General features: G+C 36.4%; 3 protein-coding genes across 7 annotated transcripts; 1 reads left to right on the top strand and 2 right to left on the bottom strand.

Moving 5' to 3' along the window:
- The first annotated feature begins 1218 nt into the window (after positions 1 to 1218).
- On the top strand, positions 1219 to 2825 carry LOC147536125 (uncharacterized). The gene is made up of 2 exons (XM_086639906.1): positions 1219 to 2232; positions 2469 to 2825. The coding sequence occupies exons 1-2, from the start codon at positions 1703 to 1705 to the stop codon at positions 2632 to 2634; spliced, it is 696 nt and encodes a 231-aa protein (XP_086496032.1). The 5' UTR covers positions 1219 to 1702; the 3' UTR covers positions 2635 to 2825.
- A 342-nt stretch (positions 2826 to 3167) lies between these two features.
- Positions 3168 to 6919, bottom strand: ATSEC20 (Sec20 family protein). 4 transcript variants are annotated; one of them, XM_086639903.1, is made up of 8 exons: positions 6607 to 6919; positions 5701 to 6005; positions 5555 to 5624; positions 5058 to 5113; positions 4539 to 4614; positions 4368 to 4404; positions 3676 to 3790; positions 3168 to 3580 (listed from the first exon to the last, which is right to left on the bottom strand). In XM_086639903.1, exons 2-8 carry the CDS (start codon positions 5982 to 5984, stop codon positions 3358 to 3360), a joined length of 861 nt encoding a protein of 286 aa, XP_086496029.1. In that variant the 5' UTR covers positions 5985 to 6005; positions 6607 to 6919; the 3' UTR covers positions 3168 to 3357. The 4 variants fall into 4 exon arrangements, with proteins under 4 accessions (XP_086496029.1, XP_086496028.1, XP_086496031.1 ...); XM_086639902.1 differs by having other exon boundaries at positions 5701 to 5991; positions 6607 to 6841; XM_086639905.1 differs by having other exon boundaries at positions 6603 to 6794.
- A 620-nt stretch (positions 6920 to 7539) lies between these two features.
- MSH1 (MUTL protein homolog 1) lies at positions 7540 to 22127 on the bottom strand. Of its 2 annotated transcripts, none has more exons than XM_086644499.1 (22): positions 21844 to 22127; positions 21412 to 21556; positions 21164 to 21261; positions 20152 to 20227; positions 19827 to 19946; positions 19162 to 19209; positions 18878 to 18942; positions 18575 to 18660; positions 17322 to 17486; positions 17066 to 17175; positions 16862 to 16967; positions 16692 to 16767; positions 14858 to 14916; positions 13590 to 13657; positions 12755 to 12928; positions 11746 to 11952; positions 11317 to 11573; positions 11062 to 11205; positions 10859 to 10916; positions 9735 to 10034; positions 8844 to 9566; positions 7540 to 8154 (listed from the first exon to the last, which is right to left on the bottom strand). In XM_086644499.1, the coding sequence occupies exons 1-22, from the start codon at positions 21951 to 21953 to the stop codon at positions 7900 to 7902; spliced, it is 3450 nt and encodes a 1149-aa protein (XP_086500625.1). In that variant the 5' UTR covers positions 21954 to 22127; the 3' UTR covers positions 7540 to 7899. The 2 variants fall into 2 exon arrangements, with proteins under 2 accessions (XP_086500625.1, XP_086500626.1); XM_086644500.1 differs by having other exon boundaries at positions 21157 to 21261; positions 21844 to 22118.
- Positions 22128 to 23426: the final 1299 nt, after the last annotated feature.

Genomic DNA, 23426 nt, shown 5'->3' with positions numbered 1-23426 from the left:
ATTTGGCAGATTAAAAAGTAATAGTACTATAGGCACCTCCACATTATGCCCGATCTCCCGACTGAATCCCGACCACGTCACCCGTCCGGGTTCGACTATGGGGCCGGTCATAGCATCACTTGTTCTTCCTTCTCTCCTCCCACCACTACAACTACTACCCGACCGTCGCTTCCGACTAACATCCCTATTTCTCTCGCTAGAATTAGTTTCAGTCGTTCTCTCAGCAAGATCGAATGGAACTTTAAGGTTTTAGTCAACGATGAAGTTGTGGTAGTGGAGACTGTAGTTTTGACGATTCTTTTTTTTTTTTTTTGGAGAATCGACTGCAATGGCAGTTTACTGACGACCCTTTTCTGACGTTAAGTCTGATTGTTGAGAGGTGTTCAAGACAATGTTCATTGACCTGAGTCAAACCAACCACCCGTTCACTAAGAGCTATTCGAGCGAGTTTCTATGGAACTTTTCGCAATATTACCTGCACCACAATTTTCGTATATTTAGAGAAAGAAAACAAATTGAAATGATAGTGAACTTGCACAATAGTCTGATATCTTCAAACGGTAGTTGCTCAATTGAAAGTGTATTTGCTTTTGTGTGAACAGGTCTAGACAATTTGAGTCTAACGGCGAATGAGCTTATGTATGAAGAGGTTTGCGCAGGGGAAATTCATACGGTAATGGACTCTCCATTGACAAACTTATAACTTTGAAGACAGATAGTTAAGTTGAAGGAAGATGAAGACAAGTCTGCCACAACTTCTTACATTGGCGACTCTGTGAGTGACTTACTTTTGTCTGCTCAAAGGGACAAGTGCGGGGATGGTGGCAAAACAGATTGCATATGGGAAAGCGACAAGTTCGAAGCATGGGACTTGGGAAGGCCTGTCTGGTACTATTTTCACAGTCGATAATTGGGTTGAAATACATTCACTCATTCTGGGTCAAGAGTAGAATATCATTCTCCCTAGTCTATCTCTCTATTGGAACAAGTTTGTTGTAGTACAATGAAAATATACAGATAGGTACTTACAAATAAAGGGTGGCGAATATTATCTAGGGCGACGAATGCTAAATTTGGCAGGCCGAGTTTATGCTACTGTTGAGATTAGGTAATAATTCTCACTATATGAATCTTTTCTCTCATTCATCAATCTATGTCTTAACTTAATATAAGCTCACACTAATCGTCAACGTCTTCGATTTTTAATCTTTTGTGCAGATAACATGAACTTTCAGGCAGCTAATATCTCAGCAATAAGGTCAAAACATATATACTTTCGCTTTTCGGGCTATATAGAACTTGGGGTAAAAATAGTACTGAATTCTAGCTCATTCTTTACCTGGTTGAAGGTAAGCAGTTAGTTTGTTATAGTTGACCCTGTCATGACACCCAAATTAGAAGACTTTTTTTAGGGTTTAATGAAACAAACGTGCATCACACAAAGATAGCTAACTTGTTTTTTTTAGTTGTCTTCTTTCCTTATCACAACAACAAAATTCTAACCTTAACCTATGATCTTGTTTACTTCAATTTCCTCTAAAAACAAGGTACCCAACACTTTTGTGGTGTTGGTCTTGGTGTTTGGTGGTGGTGGTGCTTTTTTTTGCAGCGGCGGCCGGCGGTGGCAGTGGTGATTAATATCTGCCGGTTGCTGGCTGTCTAGCAAAACGAGTACCGTCATTGTATGTAGATAACGGGTGAGATGGAGAGGACAAGCTCTGCACCAAGGAAGGTAATGTTAGTAGCAGATCCAACTCGTGAGTCGGCTGGTGCATTACAATGGGTTTTATCTCATGCACTTCTTGAGCAAGATCAGTTGATTCTTCTCCATATAGAAAGTGCTCATTCGTGGCGAAATACCTTATCTACCTTCCTTAAAAGATCTTCTTCAACATCACCAAAGGATGGATCGTCGACTAGTGCTTCTTCAAATGAAAGTGGAAAAGGATCGGAACGAGGCGTAGTAGGCCGTGGTAGTGGTGGTGGCAGTGGTGGTGGTGGAGGAGGAGGTGGAGGTAGTGAAGGTTGTGGTGATGGAAATGGTGATTTGGAATTCCTAGAAGAGATGAAGAAAGCTTGTATAGCAGCACAACCAAAGGTGAAGGTGAGAATAGAGAAAGTAGAAATGATAGGGAAGGAGAAGGCTTTTACCGTATTAGCCCAAACCAAAGTTTATCGAGTCGATCTCCTCGTCGTAGGACAACGACGACATCTATCTAGTGCAATATTAGGGTGAGTTATCTTTCCTTTCATGCCTACTTACATGTTTACAAACAGTAATGCTCCGTTCGCAAAATTTATCTGACACTACTAAATACAAGTCACCAGAACATTACATTTTATGTTTTCGAGATCTTAAAACTCAAATCCTCGTAAAATGTGAATAACCAATGGTTAGATGATCTTGTACTTACCCCAAAAATATCAGGGTTTTGATGTTGTTGTCTTCTTTGTGGGAATGAATACAGATGTAGATTGAGCACACACTCAGCAAAGGGAACAAAAGGAATGGACACAGCAGAATATTTGATTGAGAACAGTAAATGTACCTGTGTTGGAGTTCAAAAGAAGGGACAAAATGGAGGATACCTTCTCAATACCAAAACTCACAAGAACTTCTGGCTTCTTGCTTAAAATACACTTTTGTTTTCTTTATATCCATAACAAATCAAAATTTGAAACAAACCCTCGATTGATTTTGTCGTCGTCGGTGAGGTTTGTGATCTTTCTTCTTCTTCGCCGCATTTTTGCTTCGAGTTAGCTGAACTTTTGGGTGTATGTTTGTGAGATCAATCAATCAATCTGCAATTGGAGTTTTAGATAAACATGTTGAATTATGTTTCTCTTCGTCATCATTCTTCAATGTCCTGCTTTAGTTCTTGATTGAATAGAAGTTCTCTGTGTTCTTCTGAGATCTTTTCGAAGTAAATATAACATGCCCACAACAAAAATGATACGAAAAAACCGTAATATCAAAAAAGACATGAGAAAAAGTACCATTCAAAATGAGTACATATTCACAGCATTGAAGGATCAAATTCTGCAGGCATGAAATATTACGGGGAATGTCTGAACGTTTTATTGAATTGGAACGGGAATTATTTTCACAATTAGACAAACTAAAGACCTATAAATTCTGTAATATAAACATTTAGTGCTCTTGATACTTGATAGTTAAAAGTTGTATACTTCATTAATGCATAAGCAAGTTCAAATGGCATCCGATAAATGAATTTCACACTAAATTTCCATTCTCTAACCGAGTTAACAAGAAAGTCGGTAATTGTGTTGGGGACACAGAACACAGATGGTATTACAAAAAAAAAAAAAACTGTATACAAATCCGAAAGAAGAAATTTATAGTTCGTCGTACATGTTTTCTACGGGAATCTTCATTTCAGGAACCAAATTTTCATGAAACCCGTTTTCAGCAACTTGAGGTCTTAAATCTGCCTGTCCAATCATTCCTGCTTTGATCGCTTCCGTGACCTTCCGCTGCAATTTGAGAAGTCCCATGCGTTTCGAGACGACATAAAGAACAGCACAAGAGAAGAGGAGAAAACCAACCACTAGTATTATCCTGTCCAAACATTTTGTAATGAGAATTTGTGAATGATATAAGATCAAATGAGATAGTGAAAAATGATGACGCATCCATTTTTGCTTTTTCTTTACCTATCAAGTACATCTTGACGTTTCATTGTGGATAGTAAGTTTCTTGTTCGCATCAGTAGGGAACGGTGACCCTTGTACTCACTTTCGGCCTTTTTTAGTACTCCCGTTGATTCATCTGTAAAGACCACCAAGTTTCTTATGTAAGTCCTGGTAATTTAAAGTCGACAATCGTGGGTAACTTTGCATAACAAGAAAAGACGAACTCAGGAAAGAAGCAAGACAAAATCGAAAAATGGAACAAATAATGAATGTAAAACAAACTTATGAAACCTATACACAGAGATGTAATAGAAAAGGTGAAATGTCCACTGAAGTACTATGGCATTATTGCTCCTTGACCACCAATTCCTAATGCAAAATAATAGCAATAAACTAATTTATTTGACTCCAAACCTTTTTTATTCCTTTTATCAACTTCAGTTCAATTACGCCAATACAATTAACTGACTGACGGTTGGAATTTGTGTAGAATGGGATGGTATTAGCATGGTAGAAACCAATCATAAGTCGACTCAAAAGTCAACGAAATTCACTACATCATCTCGTGAGTTAGAGTGGGGTTGCTGCTTAAATCCGAAATTGGCTAAAGAAAAAAAAATCTTTCACCATAGTCTTGGAGAAAGGATTTAAATGACTATATAGAATGTGGGTATCTGCCACACAACAGGTATGATTTGAAAGAGAGAACCTACCAACAGTCGCTAGTGTGCTCGCACTTCGTTCAACCTCCTGAAAAACAATAGGATATCAGAGAATTCATAGAAAATTCCACTGTAGAAGCAGTTACTAATCCCGTTAAAGAGGTAAAACGTAAAACAACAGATGTTCTTGGGTTTAAAGAGAGATAAAAAAGCTAATCATACCTGAACCATCAGTTGACGAGTGCGCCGAAGGCTGTCTGTAATGCTTTCTGCAGCAGAAGTCATTCCAGCCTTTGTTCTAAAAGACAATTATATATGAAAAACGACTTCATTTGTCAATAAACAATTTCACAAAGATAACCGTGTGAATTTAAAAAAAAAAACAGAAGCTGGTAATATAATGATTGTTCTTCCATAACTAGCATGATCTAACTCAAGAAAGCGCGGTAAACAAAGCAGAAGGTAGTGGCAAAAGAGTGGAGCAAAACTCGGGAAAATCATGGTTCTAAAAATTGTGGGAACGTTATCATATGAAACAGAAGCTTCGATGTGCACACTTCCAGTAAACTGAGTAAGTAACAAATTTCGCTAATGAAAAGTCGGTCTCTATTCATCACCCCGTTAACCGGTATTTGCTTTGTGAATATCTCGACTTTTTCAAGTTACATCTGTTTTGGTGGATACCACGGTAACCTAAAATGTCTAAAAATACTTCGATGGCGAGGGAGAGACTGTACATACTGTAAATTGCGTCTGCGAGTTGTAGACTCTTCTCCGCCTCCCAAAAGAAGTTCCCTCTGTCATCAACATAACATTATTGCAAAAATGAGTAATCAAGTTCAACATTGATGAAACCTAATAAACAAATTAAGACAGGTCAATTGCTTAGTGTCTAAATTTAGACGTTACCTTGCTAATCTCTTGACTTTTATCCGGATTAACAATTCATTTACATATAAACATAACTTATATAATTATAGATCCTAAAATCCGGGTTTAAGTCCTCAAACAAAATAAGATTAATTTGTAGTAATTTGTAATTTGATGAGGCACCAGCAAGTGAAGATCATGTTAAAACCCGTAAATAAAACAAATGTAAGGTTTGGCTTATAGGAATAAGATCGAAATATCCCAACAGGAAATTGACTGATCAGAAAGAAAATTCCAACATCAGTAAAATTATCAAACGAATGGGTTGTTTAAATTTCAGTACATGAGAAATTTCGAAAATCCATTACCTCAGCCTGAGCAGCTTTCTTCATATTTTCCTTTGCTTGGAGATTAGCACTCCTCAGTCCCAAATGTAAACTAAAACCATGAACAGATAGAAACTTAGCCATGAAATGGAGTCAAATACGTACGAACGAGAGAGTGAGATTAAAACCTTTGGTATTGATCTTTCCATGATTTCAGTGTTGATTGGGCAGATTGTTCTTCTTCTTCAGTAATCAATTGTTGTGCAAGAATATCAAGTTTGAACTGCAATGACCTAAGTAAAGCTAACCCATCTTGTGCAAGACCATTTAGTCTCTGAAGAGAATTTGCTTCCTTCTTTACAATTCCAGATTTACCATATTCTTCGATCGCTTTTACATGGTCTCGGACACGTCCAAACGTCTCGTCCCACTCCTTGATCACATTCTCAACAGCTTGCTTAACTTCATCCATGAAAATCCTAACAATGGTCGTCTAAATTAAATCAAGTTAATCTCATTTATAAATAAAAAAAATCTATTGACAAACAATTACTCGACAACCTTCATATTTTTGTGTGTTCCCTAAGAATTCTTACATCAAAATTTAACATTTCAATGAAACCCCTAATAATGGCAGTAAATTCAATCAAGTTAATCTGAATTACATATCAAAAATCCCTCGGGGTACAATTACTCGACAACCTACATACTTTTCCTGTTGGCTAGAAAATCTTGCATCAAGATTCAAAATTTAACATTTCTTAGGTTTATATGATTATCTAAATTAACAACAATTGTGAAAACCAACAGAATCATTAATCAAAATGCAAAGATCCTAACTTCGAAACCATGAATAGTTCTAGATCAGAACAAGAGATAAAACATTGGTTATATTTAAAGTTTCTAACACAACCCAAAAATCTATCCTTCAATAACCCATTGTGCCTACAAACAAATTAAAACCCTAGAAGTTCCATTGGACTTGAAATCAGAAACAGAATTTCCTCCCAAAAAGATAAATCAGTATACCTAATGTTTCAATTGAGGGTTTAATAAAAAATCAAAGAAATAAAAGAAGAGATAAACTTACTTACAGTTTAAAACCAAAACCCTAGTTACCCAAACTAAGGGAAGATGATATGATAACCTGGGCTGATGAAGAAGATCTCACTAGACAAGGACGATCGTTTCCTTTTTCACTTGGAAGTTAAAGAGTAATAGATTCGGGTACCAATGGCACCGGTAATATTTGTTTGTTTCGACTGGAATCGGATGGGTCCCCCCGGGCCAAGAGTGGATTCGTGTAAAACTATAAAATGATCTTCTAACATCAAATAATAGTGATAATGTCACATTCATTCCTCTCTAAATCTGACCCGGTCACGTCAACCGGTCAGGATTTAGCCCGAGAATGGCCTGACATACCATCATTTTTGGTTGGGTGAAATCTAACCGTTCAAGGCACATTTCGGCCCGTTCTTGTTTTTCCGACATTTTTATCACTTCTCAACTTTACGAAATGGTATATACACTTGTTTTTACCTGATACACTCGAGGTTATTCGTACTCACGTGTAAACGGTAAATCTATTTTTATCCCCAACACACTCACTTTTCCTTTACACACTCACTTTTCTTATACAAATACATGTTTGTCAAATGTTTTGACCAGTGATAGACTATCGGAGAGATGAAATCGACGTGTAACATAAGGTATCAGTGCAATCACATCGACATGTAACATTATTGTAACATTCAAGTTGTCTGGAGGTTGCTCGGCCGACTTGACAGAAAAGCTAGATATAAACACAACTTTCTATTGAGATATTTTACGTTTTTTTTTTTTTTATTATAAATAGATTCTAGGTAGTGAAATCAAACCAAATCATGTGATGGTTTGGTTTGGTTTAGTTGACATTAAAATGGTTGACAACAAACCATATTATTCTTTACCTTTCCGCACCATGGTACCATAGCTACAACCAAATAAGATGCATACTATTTAAGCTTAAACTTGATAGAAAAATGGAGAAGAAATGATCGTATTTTACTGCAAATTATGGTAGACCTGCTTCAGAGTACAGTTAAACCTTAAAAAGTTCGATCTCATTTCAGTGATCTAAGGGATCTCAAAATGAAATACAGTATTTCCAATATACAGCATTATCTCTGTTACAAAATTTCAGAATACAGTTGATTTACACTTAACATCAACTTTGCAGCTATCCCGAAAAAGAAGCGAAAACGAACATGGAGTAACCACCATAAAAACCCAAAATTGGTGCAGAACTCTGGCCAGCTCGATGTCACAAGTAATTACAACTTTGTTACAGATGACATGAAACACAAAAACCTTGAAAAAATGGTGGAATTCTTTCGATATTTGAATTAAGAGGTAGATGATGAGCCGTTGACTGAACAGTGCAAGGTTAGATTTTCTAAGACATTAGATGTACCGAAATTACGATGCTTACCATCGGCTACATTTGTAAGTCGGAAACCTTGGTTAGGAAGCTGATTGATGAGGATAGTTTCGAGTAAGGTTGCAACACTCTTTCCGGGGACTATAATGTAAATGAACGATACATTCTGCATTCCTTCTTTTGATCGATGAGCACGAATTCTCCCCTCGAGATCATCCGTCTGTTCAAACAGTTCATGTAGAGAGTAAGTGTAGGAAACTCATGCTACAGTGATTTAATAACTCTGAATCAAAAAAATACAATACACATTACACATTTGTAATTTTCAATGGGTCGAAGTAGTAAGGCTCGTGATTCAACTGAGCTTGGGCCGAGTTCGGACTTGGAACTCAGCTTGCCCCTCCCATCTACCCTGTACTTTTTCTTCATTTCTTCATCGTTTTTCATATCTTATATGGAACTAGAGAGTCGTAAAAAGAACAATGTATGTCTTCCATATAAGAGTATCATGTAATATCTACGGGCCTCTCACGACAACGAGAACTCTCATGACCAAAAATATAATATCAAAGGGCCTCTCCACTCATCACTTAATTAGTTTTGAAATGGACACCTACGAAGGGTACAAGAACTACAGACACGAGATAGGACCCAATGGCCACATGTGATATCAAAGAGCACCTCACACAAAGGAGCATGTGAGAATAGTCCTGCAGGACAATGAGTACTCTCATGAGTAATGACCAAGATTATACTATATAGGGTCTCTTCACTCATTTTCAATTGGTTATGGGTTGAAGTCCACAAACTTGATAATGAATAAAAGAAGGTATTTGGAGGAGTGACTCGGGCCTGGCTGACCCAGGCCGAAGTCTAGAGCCCAACTACCTCGCAATGAGAATGAATTACCTCTCCGACATATAACTTGTTATCTGGTCGAAACAGCACATAGACACATGAAGAACCAATTACTGATGGAGGAGGTTGTTCTCTAGCATCAACAGTAATACTGGTCACTTCTGCAAGTTCTGGTAAATTACTTTGCTTGTAGACCTCAGTCAGCTTCTTCTGACAAATAATTGTAATAGCAGCTGCAACTTCCTTCCGAAGAATCTCGATGGGGTTTGGAATCTCATTCATAATTTTCATTCTGGTCTTATCTGCTGGCTCTTCAGCCTCATCAGTGAACTTCCTCTGAATACTCAAACTCTGCAGCTCTATTTTTTTATCATTTTTTCCAAGACATAAATCGTTACCGTTGAGAGATCGATATAACAATTCTGCCCTTCGGATTATTGTTTCAGGAACCCCTTCCCTTTGGGCTGTTTCAAAAGCAAGACTTTCTCTACATATCCCGTTTATCAACTTCCATGTTGGTTTTGGTTGTCCATCAATAATCTCAGTTCCCATTGCCTTGTAGACTATATTATTTACTTTTAATGGTAAACTAAATATTCCATGTAAGTGGGTAGAAACAATACCCAAGCAACCAATATTATCAAGAGTTTCGATGATGCTACCAGCAATACACGTCCCTTTTGCTGTTTCTGTTCCTCTGCAGATTTCGTCCACAAGCACGAGACTCCTCGAAGTGGCTCCAGTGATTATAGAACGAATCTCTGACATTTCAATCTGATAAATTAATTTAATTTAGATAACCAAGAAAGTTGAAGATACAAATAAATGTAACAAAGCAGCCAGAGACCAAATTAAAATAAAAAAACATCATTCAAATTCTGTGCCTAAATCAGTTGAACTAGGAAAAGTGAAGTACGAAAATAAATAAAGAATAAGATGGACCTGGAATGAGCTTTTCCCATCTGCAGGACTATCATATGATTTCATGTGAAGCATTATAGAATCAAAATGTGGAATCAATGCACACTCAGCAGGAACCATCAATCCACATATTCCAAGCAATGCAACTGTGCAAACTGATCGAAGCAAACTCGATTTACCACCACCATTCGGCCCAGTAAGAAGAAACAATGATTGCATATCCACTGTATTATTTATGGCACTGCCTTGTGCCACGTCAAACCAATAAGGTGATAGCCCGGTTATCTTCATCTTGTTAGATCCATCTGATGACTTTTTACCCTACATTTATTGTAGGAAACATGTGAGAATATGTAATGAGAGTAGGAAGTATTAATATTGAAAGCGAAAAATAGAAAGGGAAACGATTAAACATAATTATTTATGATGTATCCATATCATTAAATATTTCATCAATTCATTCAATATATATCTCCCTTTCTCTTCTTATTCTTCTACCTCTATCTCACCATTTCTAGTCTACAAACACTATAGGTTTTTGGCTTAAGATCTGACTCGGCTAATTCGTTTGAAGCTCGACAAATTAGCCCGTGGGGTAATATGGATGCTCTTTTTCTAGAAATTCTTTTGCGGTATCGAATACTCTTTATGCTTGGATGCTCTTGTCGCATACAGGCGGGAGAGAGAAGAATAGCTTCTTACACGCATTTCAATGGACTCGATCAGTATTTTTTTAGAGGACCACCTCAGCATATATAATGTAACATTTTTTTCGTCTTTATGTGATCAGGGAACTTGCATATAGTCGTGTTAGAACCATTTTGAAACTGCGCTCAGACCATAATATACCAACCACTCTGGGGTTACATTTTCTGTACATAATGGTTGGTCCAAAAGTACCTACTAACTACAACAATAAAAATTATTTTGTAGTTTTGTACAGCCATTTTTCCATGCACTTTAAAGTAGTTTGCAGAGACATACTTCATTAGAGTTCCTAATTCTATGAAATTATGGGTACCCTTTAACCACACAAGGTTTATTGAGTAAATGACTCCATCTGGGGCTCCAACCTGTAGGAGAATTCATCCCTACATATGCATGATGAGCTGCATAAAGTGATTATAAAATAGGTTAAATGATACCTTTGTACTGTGAAACTCGACTAGGGTTGGAAAAACCCACTTCCTTCTTCTCCCTTCACTGCGTAAAATGTCAGTGATTAGGGTCACAGTAACCAAAGAATGATAAACTATCGAACATCAATTATATAACAAAAAAACAAAAATGACTGAAGAATAGTATAAAATGCCCATGGTGAAATCTAGCTATTTATACAAAACACAACCTCACGTGAGAGAAAAGTGCCTTCGCAATGACAAGCAACATCGAAGAGAAAACGAGAACGTTTATCTTAGTCTGCAACTCTGCAGAAAGTCCCTTCAGCAATTCCAATACCCTTAACTTTGCCTTAGCACCCGCCTCATGATACCTGAAGCAGAGACCATCATCATACCCTTAATCAACATAGTCAAATTTACTTCTGGTTAATTAAGAAAGACAATAATTTTCAACTTAAGATGGTAGGTAAGTCAAGACATACCTGGTTAATGCAGCCTCGACCTTTTTAGTAGTAAACCATTCCTCTCCAACCTTTCTACCTTTTGAATCTATAGCGGGTCTGAGCTGTTTGATTTGTTCCTCTCCAGGAGTACCTGCCCATACAGCAGGTGCAAAACGTTTTCCCTTGAACCAAACTGCTTCATGCTCTCTAGCATACATTATTTCACCCTTCGGACCCCCGAGTGGGGCTGTCGTAGCTTTTACCCGAGACACAATTGGAATGAAATCTTCTGTTAACTAGAAGCGATCAAAGCACCGTGAGCATTAATAGGAGCTTAATTCAAGTTTAATCAATATCTTTTTGAACTTCAGCAGCATTTTCAAATTCACTACATTGACAGATAAAAGTAATACTGGAAGAAGAAAAGACACCCATTCAGGAGTACCAGACTGAGTTTGAAAAACCTACAGCTATTGATAAGGCCTCAGCTGCTCTCTCCACTTCTGCAAAAGCTTCTTCGGCATGGATCCTCTTCACACGACCTTTCCATGAAGATTCCATAGCCTCAAAAAAGTCATTGGGGACGACAGGAAAAGAACTGATCTTCTGATCCTTTTCACCATCTAGAGATATAGTTTCACCAATTCTCTTGGAAACCCACCCACACTCACTTACCTAGCAAAAACAGTACAAGTACAGCTCAATAGAAAACAATTACACCTAAGAGTATCATTAAACAAACAGTTTGTAACCTCTCCCAGTTCAGCATAGAAGTTTTAACCATCAATGAAAAAATGATTAACAAAGACACCCCGTAAAATCAGATTTCATTTCCTCAAAAAGTAATTCAGATCCGTGTTTTACTCGCTTCCAATTAGAACTACAAGTCAACTCAATTATGGACCCAACACACAAGGCACATGGTAGCAAAATGATTATATTTTGGTAGTATAACGAAACCCTTAAACGACATTTGCACAAGTTTGTCAACCAGAAGAGGATAGACAGTAGAAAACACAGCACCACAGATATATAGATCCGAATTTATTTATAACTTCCAGCTCAGATTGACAGACTGAATCCATGACGTGGAATGCTCAAATATTCATCATGCCGTCACGGGCACGTGCAGAAGTAACATCCTTGTTTCCATTTTCCAATCAAAACAAAAGATAGAGAGGTAATATAACACAATGAATCTAAGCATTTCAAAGACAGAATTCATCCATTATATAGTACTTCAGCAGCAAAGTAAACATTAAGTTGGTATACAAAGGCGTCAATTTAGCTTTCCAATTTGTGTTAAGAAAACAAGATTTTCTAGTTAAGAAATGTGGAAGAAGGGAATCCTCGATACATGTACTATTCCCATAAAAATTGTTCAGGTGTACTAATGCAAAAACAGCTTAATCAATTAAAATCTCGATCTCACGTGTGATCTCTTTTGGCCATGGATGTAAAAGAAATTAAATCGTACCAGGGTCTCAGATTCAACTTTCAAACCGGTCGCCACCCACGTAGGGTCCAATAGTAGTTGCAGGATATTGTCAAGCTCAGAGTTTTTATGCATCTGCAATATTTCATCAACCACATTCTTGATTCTGCAGAACTCTACATGATTAGCCTCCTTCGACTCAAGCAACTTCACTAGCTGAAACCACGATCACAGATGAGCTATATAAGTCACAAAATGACATACAATAAAAAAAAAATATATATTGGAAGTGACATACAATAAAAATTGAAACCGTTAAATTGCATAAAAATGGTCCTAGGCTCTTAGGGTTTACTCTTTCACGTTTTCTGGAAAAAGGCTTTACGACTTTCAAGCACTTTAGACCTTTATACAGTTCATGATAAGGCTGCAGGAGACACGTGGAGCAGGTAGCTATGAATCAACTAGATTAAAACCCTCTAGAGCGATGTAAATTGTTTGCAAAATAAAATTGTAAGAAAGAAACAGGGGCGATGTACTTTCTAAAAGGAGATGTATAACCGTGCTTACAGATATTTCCAGCAAAATTTCCGCCAATGGAGTCACTACGTCAGTACGTTGGAAACCAATGCATTAGAACCAAGGAAAGAAATTCACTGCTCGCGTACATCCTAATATCATTTTACTTCTATGACTTAATAATTTGGTAACATCTGTGACTGTGTGTAACTATTGGGAAAGGGAACTGCAATGGGTAATTAAAAAAAACTCGCCAAGAAAAAGGGGAGACAACCAATTCCACCAACAATTTGAAGCTTAGCAAAGATTAAGTCGAATTGTCCTATGAGACTTATAAGAGAAGTTACCCTAACACAACCTTTGCAGCTGATACACATGTGAACTCGGGGATTGAACATGTTACACTGCTCATAAGTTTGCACGTCTCTGCCAAAGAAAAAATTATTCACGCAAATTTCAAGTTTAAACTGTGCATGTAATGAGAAAACTTAATAGAAGAAATGAAAAAAAGAGGGCAGCGGACCAAATAAATCATCATGTATTGCAGAGAAAATAGAAGAATGTTCAGATAAATTAACAAACGCAACAGCCTTTAAAAGTAAGGAACTGACGGCATGAAGAGGTCAAATAGTCACGAACAAACAAATCGAAAGGTACTGTGTAAAATTGTAAATAACTGACATTTGTTTCGTTACAAGTGTTTACTGTTCTATTTGAGCATAATGGTGCAATAGAAATTTCTCTGTCATATCGGTACTTCAACTTCATCCTTTCTTGCTGAACTCTGAAGTCAGTGTTGTGACCAAAATAAATTCTTGATTCCACTTTTGATATCCCAATTTATATAAGAAAGAAACACGACAATATGTGATTATCCATATTCTGCATGTGACTTCTATTATCTTATCGTTGGGATTTAGGAATAATAATGGTGATGCTCTTGTAGTCTTGTATTGGAAGTTCATTTCAGTCATAACATAGCTTCAATCAGTCAATCACATCATCCTAAACTTACAAACTTGTTACAATGTTAATGTGTCAATCAGACATGATTCCCATCCATTGCACTCAGAAGCTGTCTATAACAAACTTATATATAATACTATACCTCAATGTTTTGCACAGGGAGAGAGGTAGAGTTATACATATCATTGTTGTATGTACGACTTATAGATTATTATGAAAGTATAGTGTGATTGTGGGTGAGATTTTGGAGCTATATCGTGTATATGATGTGAAAATAGAGCCACACAAGATATTTTTAGTTTCAACCTTTTACAAAAATATTAGTATATCACACGTAGGAATTGCTAATAATCTTGTGTCTTCTAAGAAACAAAACGCGCACGGAGGTGGATCGTCATTTTATTTTTTGCTTTCCCATAACATATTACATTATGACCCAACAAGTCAAGTCTGTAAATCAACTGGCGAATATACTGCATTGGTGTTCCTAAGGAAGATGTGCATGCTCATAAAGAAAGATGCTTGAAGTTGAAAACACGGTCAAGACAAAGAGCCATCATACAAGTTGATTTTTACTTATCAGGCACGAATGGTAATTACCCAATGATCTCATAATTTACATGAATTGGCATCTTATCAGTTATTATAAATGATTCTTACCTTGAATCGCTGATGCAATTGCATATGCTGGAGGGTTGAGAAGTAGATCTCTTAGGTACCTAAGGTATGACAAAGCAACCAAAAAGGTGATAAATTTAAATGCCTCCATGAATCAGCTACAAAAACATAAGATTTACCCACAAAGAATATAAAACGGTATGACAATGCAACGAATGAAAGACTTGACTTTTAGGGTCATAAGGCAATAGCAATTTGTTATCCGAAAAGGAAGGCAAAATTGCAAAAACAATTTACACCTAGCTTGACAATGACAAGAGTATAATATATGACATTCGCTCATGGATAGAAACTTGGAATTTGAAAAGAAGTCACAGAGTTCCTAGAAGAATCAGGATGAAATAAATACCACAAGTAGCAACTACCAGCAAGGCTTGTCCTGAGTTTTCTATGGCCCGAAGTGAGTTAAAATTTTGTGGCCTTTATTTGAGGGACTGAACTAAGTAAACAAGTTATATTTATGTCGAGACATAATAATTTCATACTTTTTTTTCCTATTTTTCAGACTTGTTTGATGATTCAAATCTTTTTGATAACTTGATAAAAAAGTATATAAAATGAACTCATTCAAACTTATTCTTTCAGATAAACAAAACAAAAGAACAAGAGATCTGGAGATGTATTAAGTGTTAAAGAAGTAAAAGATCATGCAAATGAAACATCAAGCAACCAATTGCGATTAAAACCCGAATAACATGCTCAAAGATTTAGGAAACAAGAAAAAGTGATCCCATTTGATAACTTTTAGGCTTTGAAGATATCACAATTCCATAATATGACGACCAACATTATTTATTTTATTTTTAATTTTCTATTTTCTCTTATTTACTTATTTGGAGTGGATATAATGTCTACTGAAAATGTAGTGGTCTCCTATAGTTCTTTTTGTTGTTGTTTTCGTAATTAAATTGTCGAACCAGCTTCTTCAAAATAAAATATTTTTTGTTCTTTATACTTATGATCTTTATACCAACCTAGCGTATGAAGACTATGAATATTATATAATGTATTCAAGAAACAAAGTTGTAGTTTTATGATTTCATTCCATCATTGTACTAGTCTACTAGATATGTTACTAGATACAATTAAGTTCAATAAAATATGTGATTTGTTTATAAGATTAGTTGTAGCTCATTTGATTAAGCATAAGGTTTAGTATTCGAGTTTTTCAAACTTGGTAGGAAAAAATCAACAATTAGTGTACATTTCTAATTGCAAATTGTTTTGCAATGATAACATACACAGTAAGGAAAAAACTTTTAAAAGAAAGTACGAAAATAAAAAATTAAAAAAAGGCCTGGGGGATTCGAACCTTGTACATCCTGGTCTCAAGAATAGGGTTTCAACCAATGAGCTACAATAGTGTTTTGGTGAACTTTATCACTAGCGTAACTAAATTAAGTGCACAAACTGACAACTAGTGTGTTAACCTCTTAAATGTGGCCCCCTTGGGCCTGAGGCCTGAAGCGAGGCTTTGCCTGCTTTGGCCTCAGGTCCGGCCCTGACTACCAGCCAAAAGATTAAAACCAAGTGGCTTAAACAAAATATGTGAAGAATATAATGTAATTACTCAAAGCCACATAACTGCTCTAACTAGAATCGACAAGAATTTCATGATACAAACTTAAAGGATCTTGATCAAACCATAAGAAGAACAGGCGTAATGATGTCTGCCATCCAATCGATCAACAGACAAACTTAACAAATGAGAATATAAAAGAGATAAGTTAAATTATTACATGTAACGGTACTAAATCACTACTTTACAAATACTTCCCGAAAGAGAGCTGAAAAGTGGAAGAAGAATTTGGCTTACAGTATAGGAAGGCCACTGCAATTCGAAGGGAGCAACACTTTCAGCAAACTTGGTATTCCTTCTGTTGGTATTGCACCTGGATTTATGCAGATGAAGAATATAAATGTCAAGAAAATGGTGAGAGAAACAGCAGTGTAAATTCGAAAATGATTGTAAGTGGTCAAACCAACCAATTTGTGTTGCCGTGCCAAGGTGCAAAGGACGGGGTCTTTTCTCTGAAGACACAGTAACATTTCGAAATTCCACTTCATCATCAAGGCCATGGAGCTCCCTTACCTTAAAAGCTCAAACAGGTTCACCATTTCTATAACTTAGAACAGCACATCAATAGGCATGAACAAAACTACAGGTGAGCAGAAATATATGATGCAAACCTTGCACAAAACCTCGGTGACTGGGTTACCATCAAACCATTCAAAGAGTCTGCCACTACATTCCCCCCACAACAGCCCTCCTTCGCCAAATTCCCCCCAGCGGGAAGTGCCTATTACAACTCAATTACAGTAGAAACTTATGCAATTAGATTATGAAGACGCATCTACAACTTCATGCCAGCACAAACTTAATGATTGAGGAAAATGTGACATCACATCCAATCGAAGGGTAAAAAAACTTGAACAGATGACAAACCTGAGGAATTGTTTCTTAGCGACGTATGCAGAAATAATTGATGGTAACGACAAGTGTGGAGCTTGGTCACCAGAGCCTCTTCAGTCAGCCCATCTTCCAGTGAAAATGTCTTCATGGTCTCGAAAACTAACACTATGCAATAACCTTTTGCAGAACGAGATATCCCTGACATGAGAACAGTTTGTAACTGTAAGCGAGTAAGAGATAACTGCAAAAGATACAGCTGACAGAGAAACGATAATAGTTCTGCTATAACCAGATGTGCACCTTTATAGAGCCTTGAGGCGCACTAACTCGGTCAAATGACAATATTTTGACTTTTGAAATCATCCTTTTGGTTTGTATCAGGCTATTAACTATTAAAGGACATGCCAATATAATATGTGTGTCAGTGTGTGTGTGTACATATATATATATATATATTTATCCTGGCGGGTGGCAGGTAGCACGTGCTTTCATGCAATGTTGTGAAGTCGTAAATCGTTTTTTGTTTACAAAAATCGTATCGTAGATCGAAATCGTAAGATTTAATATTCAGTCATATTATATATATGTACAAAAATCGTATTGTAGTTCTATCTGGAGCCAGTTATCCCCACCAGAGTTAGTTTTTTCGTGTGGTAGCAGTAAAGAACAAAATCCCAACCACAGACATGTTGAAAAGAAGAGGTCTGCCGATCCCCAACAGATACATCGTTGCAAGGAGGAAGAGTAGAACATAGATCATCTTCTCCTTCGCTATATTAAGGTACGACCACTATGGGATTTCTTTGTCAACAAATCTAGGAATGTCTGGTGCGCGCTAAAGACGATTAAGCAGGCTTTAACCCGATGGAAATATTTCAGAGCGAGGAAAGATAGGAAAGAGGTCTGGAATCTGATTCCCTTGGCAATCATGTGGTCGGTGTGGAAAGATAGAAACGAAAACCTTTCAGCTCTTTGGCAGTGGAAGACATCTTAGCTATGTTATTCCACTGCAGCAGGAGTGCCCCTTGGGCCAAGAACAAGTCATATACAGACTTTATTTTAAACTGGGAGGCCATCATGCTGTAACTTTTAAATTATTCTCCTGCTTTTTGTTTTTCTTTTAACATCCTTGTACATCCTTTCTTTTTTTTCAATATTAATTCAAATTATTCACAAAAAATTATTTTAATGGGTACAACAAAAACCAAATCAATATTACCTTTTAGTGAGCAACACAAAGAATATATAATCAGATTTTTTACAAAAAAGAGATGGAATTTGCATACCAACAACAGGCATTGGCTCTGGAAAATCAACATCGTCATCCACTGAAGCAAGTCCAAAAACATAAGGGCTGCCTGGATGTGCATGCCTAGATGATTATAACAAGTCCGAAAGAGCATCACGAGAAGCAGAATAGGAAAAGCAACCCAAATCAGAAATACAAAATAAAACTGAAGTTCCCTTTATCATCATCAAGTGTACAGATATAAAATAGAGAAAACATTAAAGAAATAGAAAATAAAAATACTGATATATAGAGAAAACATCAAAGAAATAGCAAGCCGCAAAGAAATACTCATATTTACCCCGATATAAAGCGACCTTTGCGAGAACGAGCTTGAGTTGGACCTTGGACTTCCTCAACAATACACTGAAGAAAACAATTTTTTATATCAATTAGAAATGCATGAAGTACCTCCATTCTCTATATTGAGTACCCTGTTTCCTAGAGTGACACAATATCTTATAAATACCATCCTGGCACAAATTGAGAACAGACAATCTGTCATGCATACAAGATGCATTGGATACGATTCAGGTAGATACAGAACTTAAAAACTTAACTTCAGGTAAAACTAGCTTTACTTACAACTGAATACCCACTGCGAGTTAAGTCATCCAAAGTCTGCCTTAAGTTCTGCAATAAAATGAGGTTACAATGCAAGATTAGCTTATTATAGATTTTCAAAGCCTCTACCGTCCACAATAACTTTCCTTAATCAGTTTTTTCAGTCTAAACATAAATCAATCATTTAATTGTGGCCTTAAAGAATGATATTTAACATTTTACAGAAAATAACTATAAACCTGTAAGCTCGTGAGAGCATTAGAAGTACTAAAAGCTAAAATAACTGAATGAGTTCTTACTCGTGATAGCATTAGAAGTACTAAAAGCTAAAATAAGCACGAAGAAGAAGTAATAAAAAGAATACTCAATTGTCTTACTGGAAGAAGAGTAAGAACTCATTCAGTGCACGGTGGTTTAAAAAACTAAGAAGGGATATTGAACCATAGGAATAACTACGTCGGACCAAGCATTTAGCAATATTCTGCCACTATCGTGCTAATCCTTCCTTCCTCACTAAGTCACTATCACAGATTTGGTCCTTGGGATATCAAGAGATCACCCACTTCTATTTAAAATCAATTTCCAAATGAAGTAATGTCAGCAAAGGGATACTGCAAGAATCGTGTAAAATAAAATAAGACTAACATATTATCAAAAAAAAAAATAAGACTAACATAAATCATTACCACGACAGGGCATCCAGCTCGGGGAATACTATCTGTACGTAAGCCACCAAAAGGATTCAAACCAGCATGCTCAACAAGAACACAAGCGTCAATGCCAATGGCTTCATAGAAATCCCCAACCTGAAGATAAGAGTGGTTATGTCCATCTCTCGACAATTGCAACGGAATATTTCATAGGAAAACAAAACATGTTTCAAGTAAGAAGGTAAGAATCCCGTAAATTTCATGTATCAAAGAAGTGTGAAGAGGAAGACTCATACTACTAACAAGGTGAATATGTTGGACCATGGTTACAAGAAAATGCGCAGAACACGATAAAACATACTCTACATAGTAAAACTTCACGCGGAAACCTTGATTTGAATTGCAATATCTCCCAATTAAGTGTCCCTTCTTTCAAACTACATCAAAGAAACAATCCAATAATGTGTCAATACAAGCTGTCAAAAGAGCAAATAAACTGGTGAAGATAGAAGATATAAGCTTGCTAACGTTGAAAAATAAATAAGCAAAAGAATCAAACATAATTGAATCAACTAGCTCGATATTCAATGCATACTAAGTAATTAAGCACACTAGTGTGCATACAGGGAAAATGTCATGTTTCAAGCAAACCTGAAGTCTCTAATGACCCAGATGACACTAAAAGCAAATCTCCCAATCATCGATATTGGAAAACTTCACTTGGCGGAATCTGGTTAATTGGGAGGATAATCAAAGATTGATCCGTCTCAATCATTTGAATTATAACAAAAGATCGTTCAACTTGATATTCTAACTATTATGTTCTACAAATTTGAAGAAATGATTTTCTTTTCTTCTAAAAACTTGAACGAGTACATTGAAAAAGAGAAGACGAATGTGCGGAGCTTATAATGTTGCTACAATGGCTTCCAAATTATACAATCATTAAAAGGTAGAAATTTGGCCCAGGCCTATTTTCTGCTTCAATTTGGAAAGTAGCAGCTTTGATGTCGAAAATGATGCTTTCCGCGTCAAAGGCTTTCTCCTTGAATATGAAGTTGTTTCTGATCTTTCAAATTTTTCATATGAGAAGCCTTGAGCAGAATTTTCAAAATGGGCATCCAGTCCTTTCTACACTGGTTCCCATACCAAACATTAAACAAGCCAATTATATCCCCCATGATCTTCATCGCTTCTCAATTGGAGTCTCTGAACAAGTCATTTGTTGGTTTAGCGGTTAACTTTTTTAAAATATGATACGATTATTGATCCCAATTGGTGACATGAATGCTATAAGAGAAGAACAAAAGAAAGACTGAAAGAGTACAAACTTGTGTTATTATTGAATAAAGATGTATAAGAGTACCTCTCACCTTCCATTTCTTAGGCTAACATCGACCCCAAGTAAGTTCGAGTACGTAAGCCTCTTCACAAGCTGGACCGAAGAAGGCTTCCTGAGCATTTCCATCCTCTGCAATATGCGAAACCTCATTAACGACCAAAACTCACAAGTATATCAAACTAAATAACTAATACACCCATATACACACACGCACGCACAAAACATTTGTATAATGCTTTGATAAAGTAACAAATTTATCAAAAATCAAACTAAACAAACCTCTTTCCACCACATTATGTGAGATACATCTTTATCTTCTAAAAGAATCTTGGGTTTTAGTTCTTTCGATTTCTTGATTGTACTGTTGCTTGCTTTCAGAAGCCTGTGTGCTTTAAAGTAACGAACTCGATCTCCCCTTCTACTTCTACAAAAAAAAAAACAATCTTTCTGATTAGCATATTCACCCAATATAAGACACAAAATTCATGAAAAGAGCTTGAAAAAATTCAGGGTAAGACCCATAAACAGGGTTTAGGGTCAAGGTGAGATCATATTGATAATGTTCATCATCTTTTATAGTAAAGAACAACTTGCTATGGGGTATGGGGTATTCATAAATGAGGAGAAAACTGTTTTCAGTACAAATGAAAATGGCATATACACATAAGAGAGAGAGAGAGAGAGAGAGAGAGAGAGAGAGAGAGAGATTACAGTGGGAAAGGAGATGAAGTGAGTTTTTGAGCAGGGGATTGAAGCAAGAGAGTTAGAACTCGCCAGCGCGGGAGAGAAGACATAAAGGTTTTGGTTGTGAGCAAGTGCATGGTTCTCTTCTCTCTCTGGAAATCGGACTAGCTCTGTTTTCTCCCCCTAAACCCTCCAAACTAGCTCTGGTTTTCTCTCTCTAGAACTCAGCTTGTTGCTCTGGTTTTCTCTCTCTTAGGGTTTTCAGTTGAGGGTTTTTTCTGTAATCCCGCCAAAAAAAACACAACGACGATATTAGTGGACGTTTGATATTTCTTGGGTTAATTCCATTTTGGCCCCCTAAATATGATCAACTCATCAAAATGGACCCATGAAGATGATCAGCTTCCAGTTTAGCCCCTTTTTCATTTTTCCGTCTTTTTTTCTGTCAAACGTTAGTGACGCATCATTTTCTTACCAAATTTGCCCCTTTGATCATATCTTTTTTTCCAACCCAAAAGCTATAGGTCCCAATATCTCTCTTTTATTCTTTGACTTCAATCTGACAAATAAATTAAAACAAAATGAACTTTTCTTTTTCGTCGTCTTTTATTTCGAAAGCAAAACTCTAGTTTCAATTTTGCATCATTTTTACCGATTTGATCAAACCAATGCCTCATAGTTCTCCAATTTCTTGTTTTTGAAGTATATTTCTTTATGTCTTAAACCTTCTTCTCTACCTTAACCGAGAATATTTCAATTCTCCTCAAACTCCCATCAAGTGCGATGTCGCTATACTCGACTCTCATTCAACTTCAATAACACCAAAAGTTTCAGATCGTTCTTTTCATCTTAAAACATTTGGAGTTTCAGTTTAATTCTCTGGAGGTGAAGCTATTTTTTTTATTTGTATACTTGTTATATCTACTAATTTTGTAGATTCAAATTATCGGCTTGAAGAATTTAAGAAGATTCATGTTTGTAGGATAGATTTGATTCCCATTTTTTCGATGTAAGACCATCAGAGGTTTGACAAGTAGTGAAAGGTGTGTTACAAGATGCATTTTCTAAGATTCGCGATGAAATTCCTAATTATGAACATTGGAAAGTGGCTTTTCAACCAAATAACATCTTCACCCCTGATATCATTATAGAAATCGATATTTTTTTGAATAACCAAATAACATCATTTTCAACCAACCAAATTCTTGATAAACTCCTCATTTCTTCTCTCAACTTGGTTTAGTTATACTAAGCATCGCTCCACTAGCACAAACAAACATTAAACTAGACAGATCAAACCCCACTACTTGTAAAGGAATGAGAATTGTTTGTTAAATGATGGTTGACGATCGCTAACCGAAGATTGACAAGAAGAAAGTGACCAACGATAGGGAAGGAAAGATTTTTTAAGAGAGGGGCTGAAAAGGAACGGATAACTTAGCATTTAAAGTTGATTGTCGGAATGATGACAGGAGACCAAAATGGAAGTTGGTCATCTTTAGGAGGCCATTTTAGTGAGTTGGTCAACTATAGGGGGCAAAATCGAACCAACCCATATTTCTTTCCGACCCTACTCTCTTCCCATTTCCATTTTCTATAAAATAAAGTTT

This window comes from Eschscholzia californica, unplaced genomic scaffold, assembly GCF_041429995.1.
Source record: "Eschscholzia californica isolate CP2 unplaced genomic scaffold, dmEscCali1.0.p SCAF_5, whole genome shotgun sequence".
Taxonomy (NCBI): Eukaryota; Viridiplantae; Streptophyta; class Magnoliopsida; order Ranunculales; family Papaveraceae; genus Eschscholzia; species Eschscholzia californica.
Note: the sequence above shows the minus strand (reverse complement) of the source record. Positions and strands in the feature narration are given on the sequence as shown.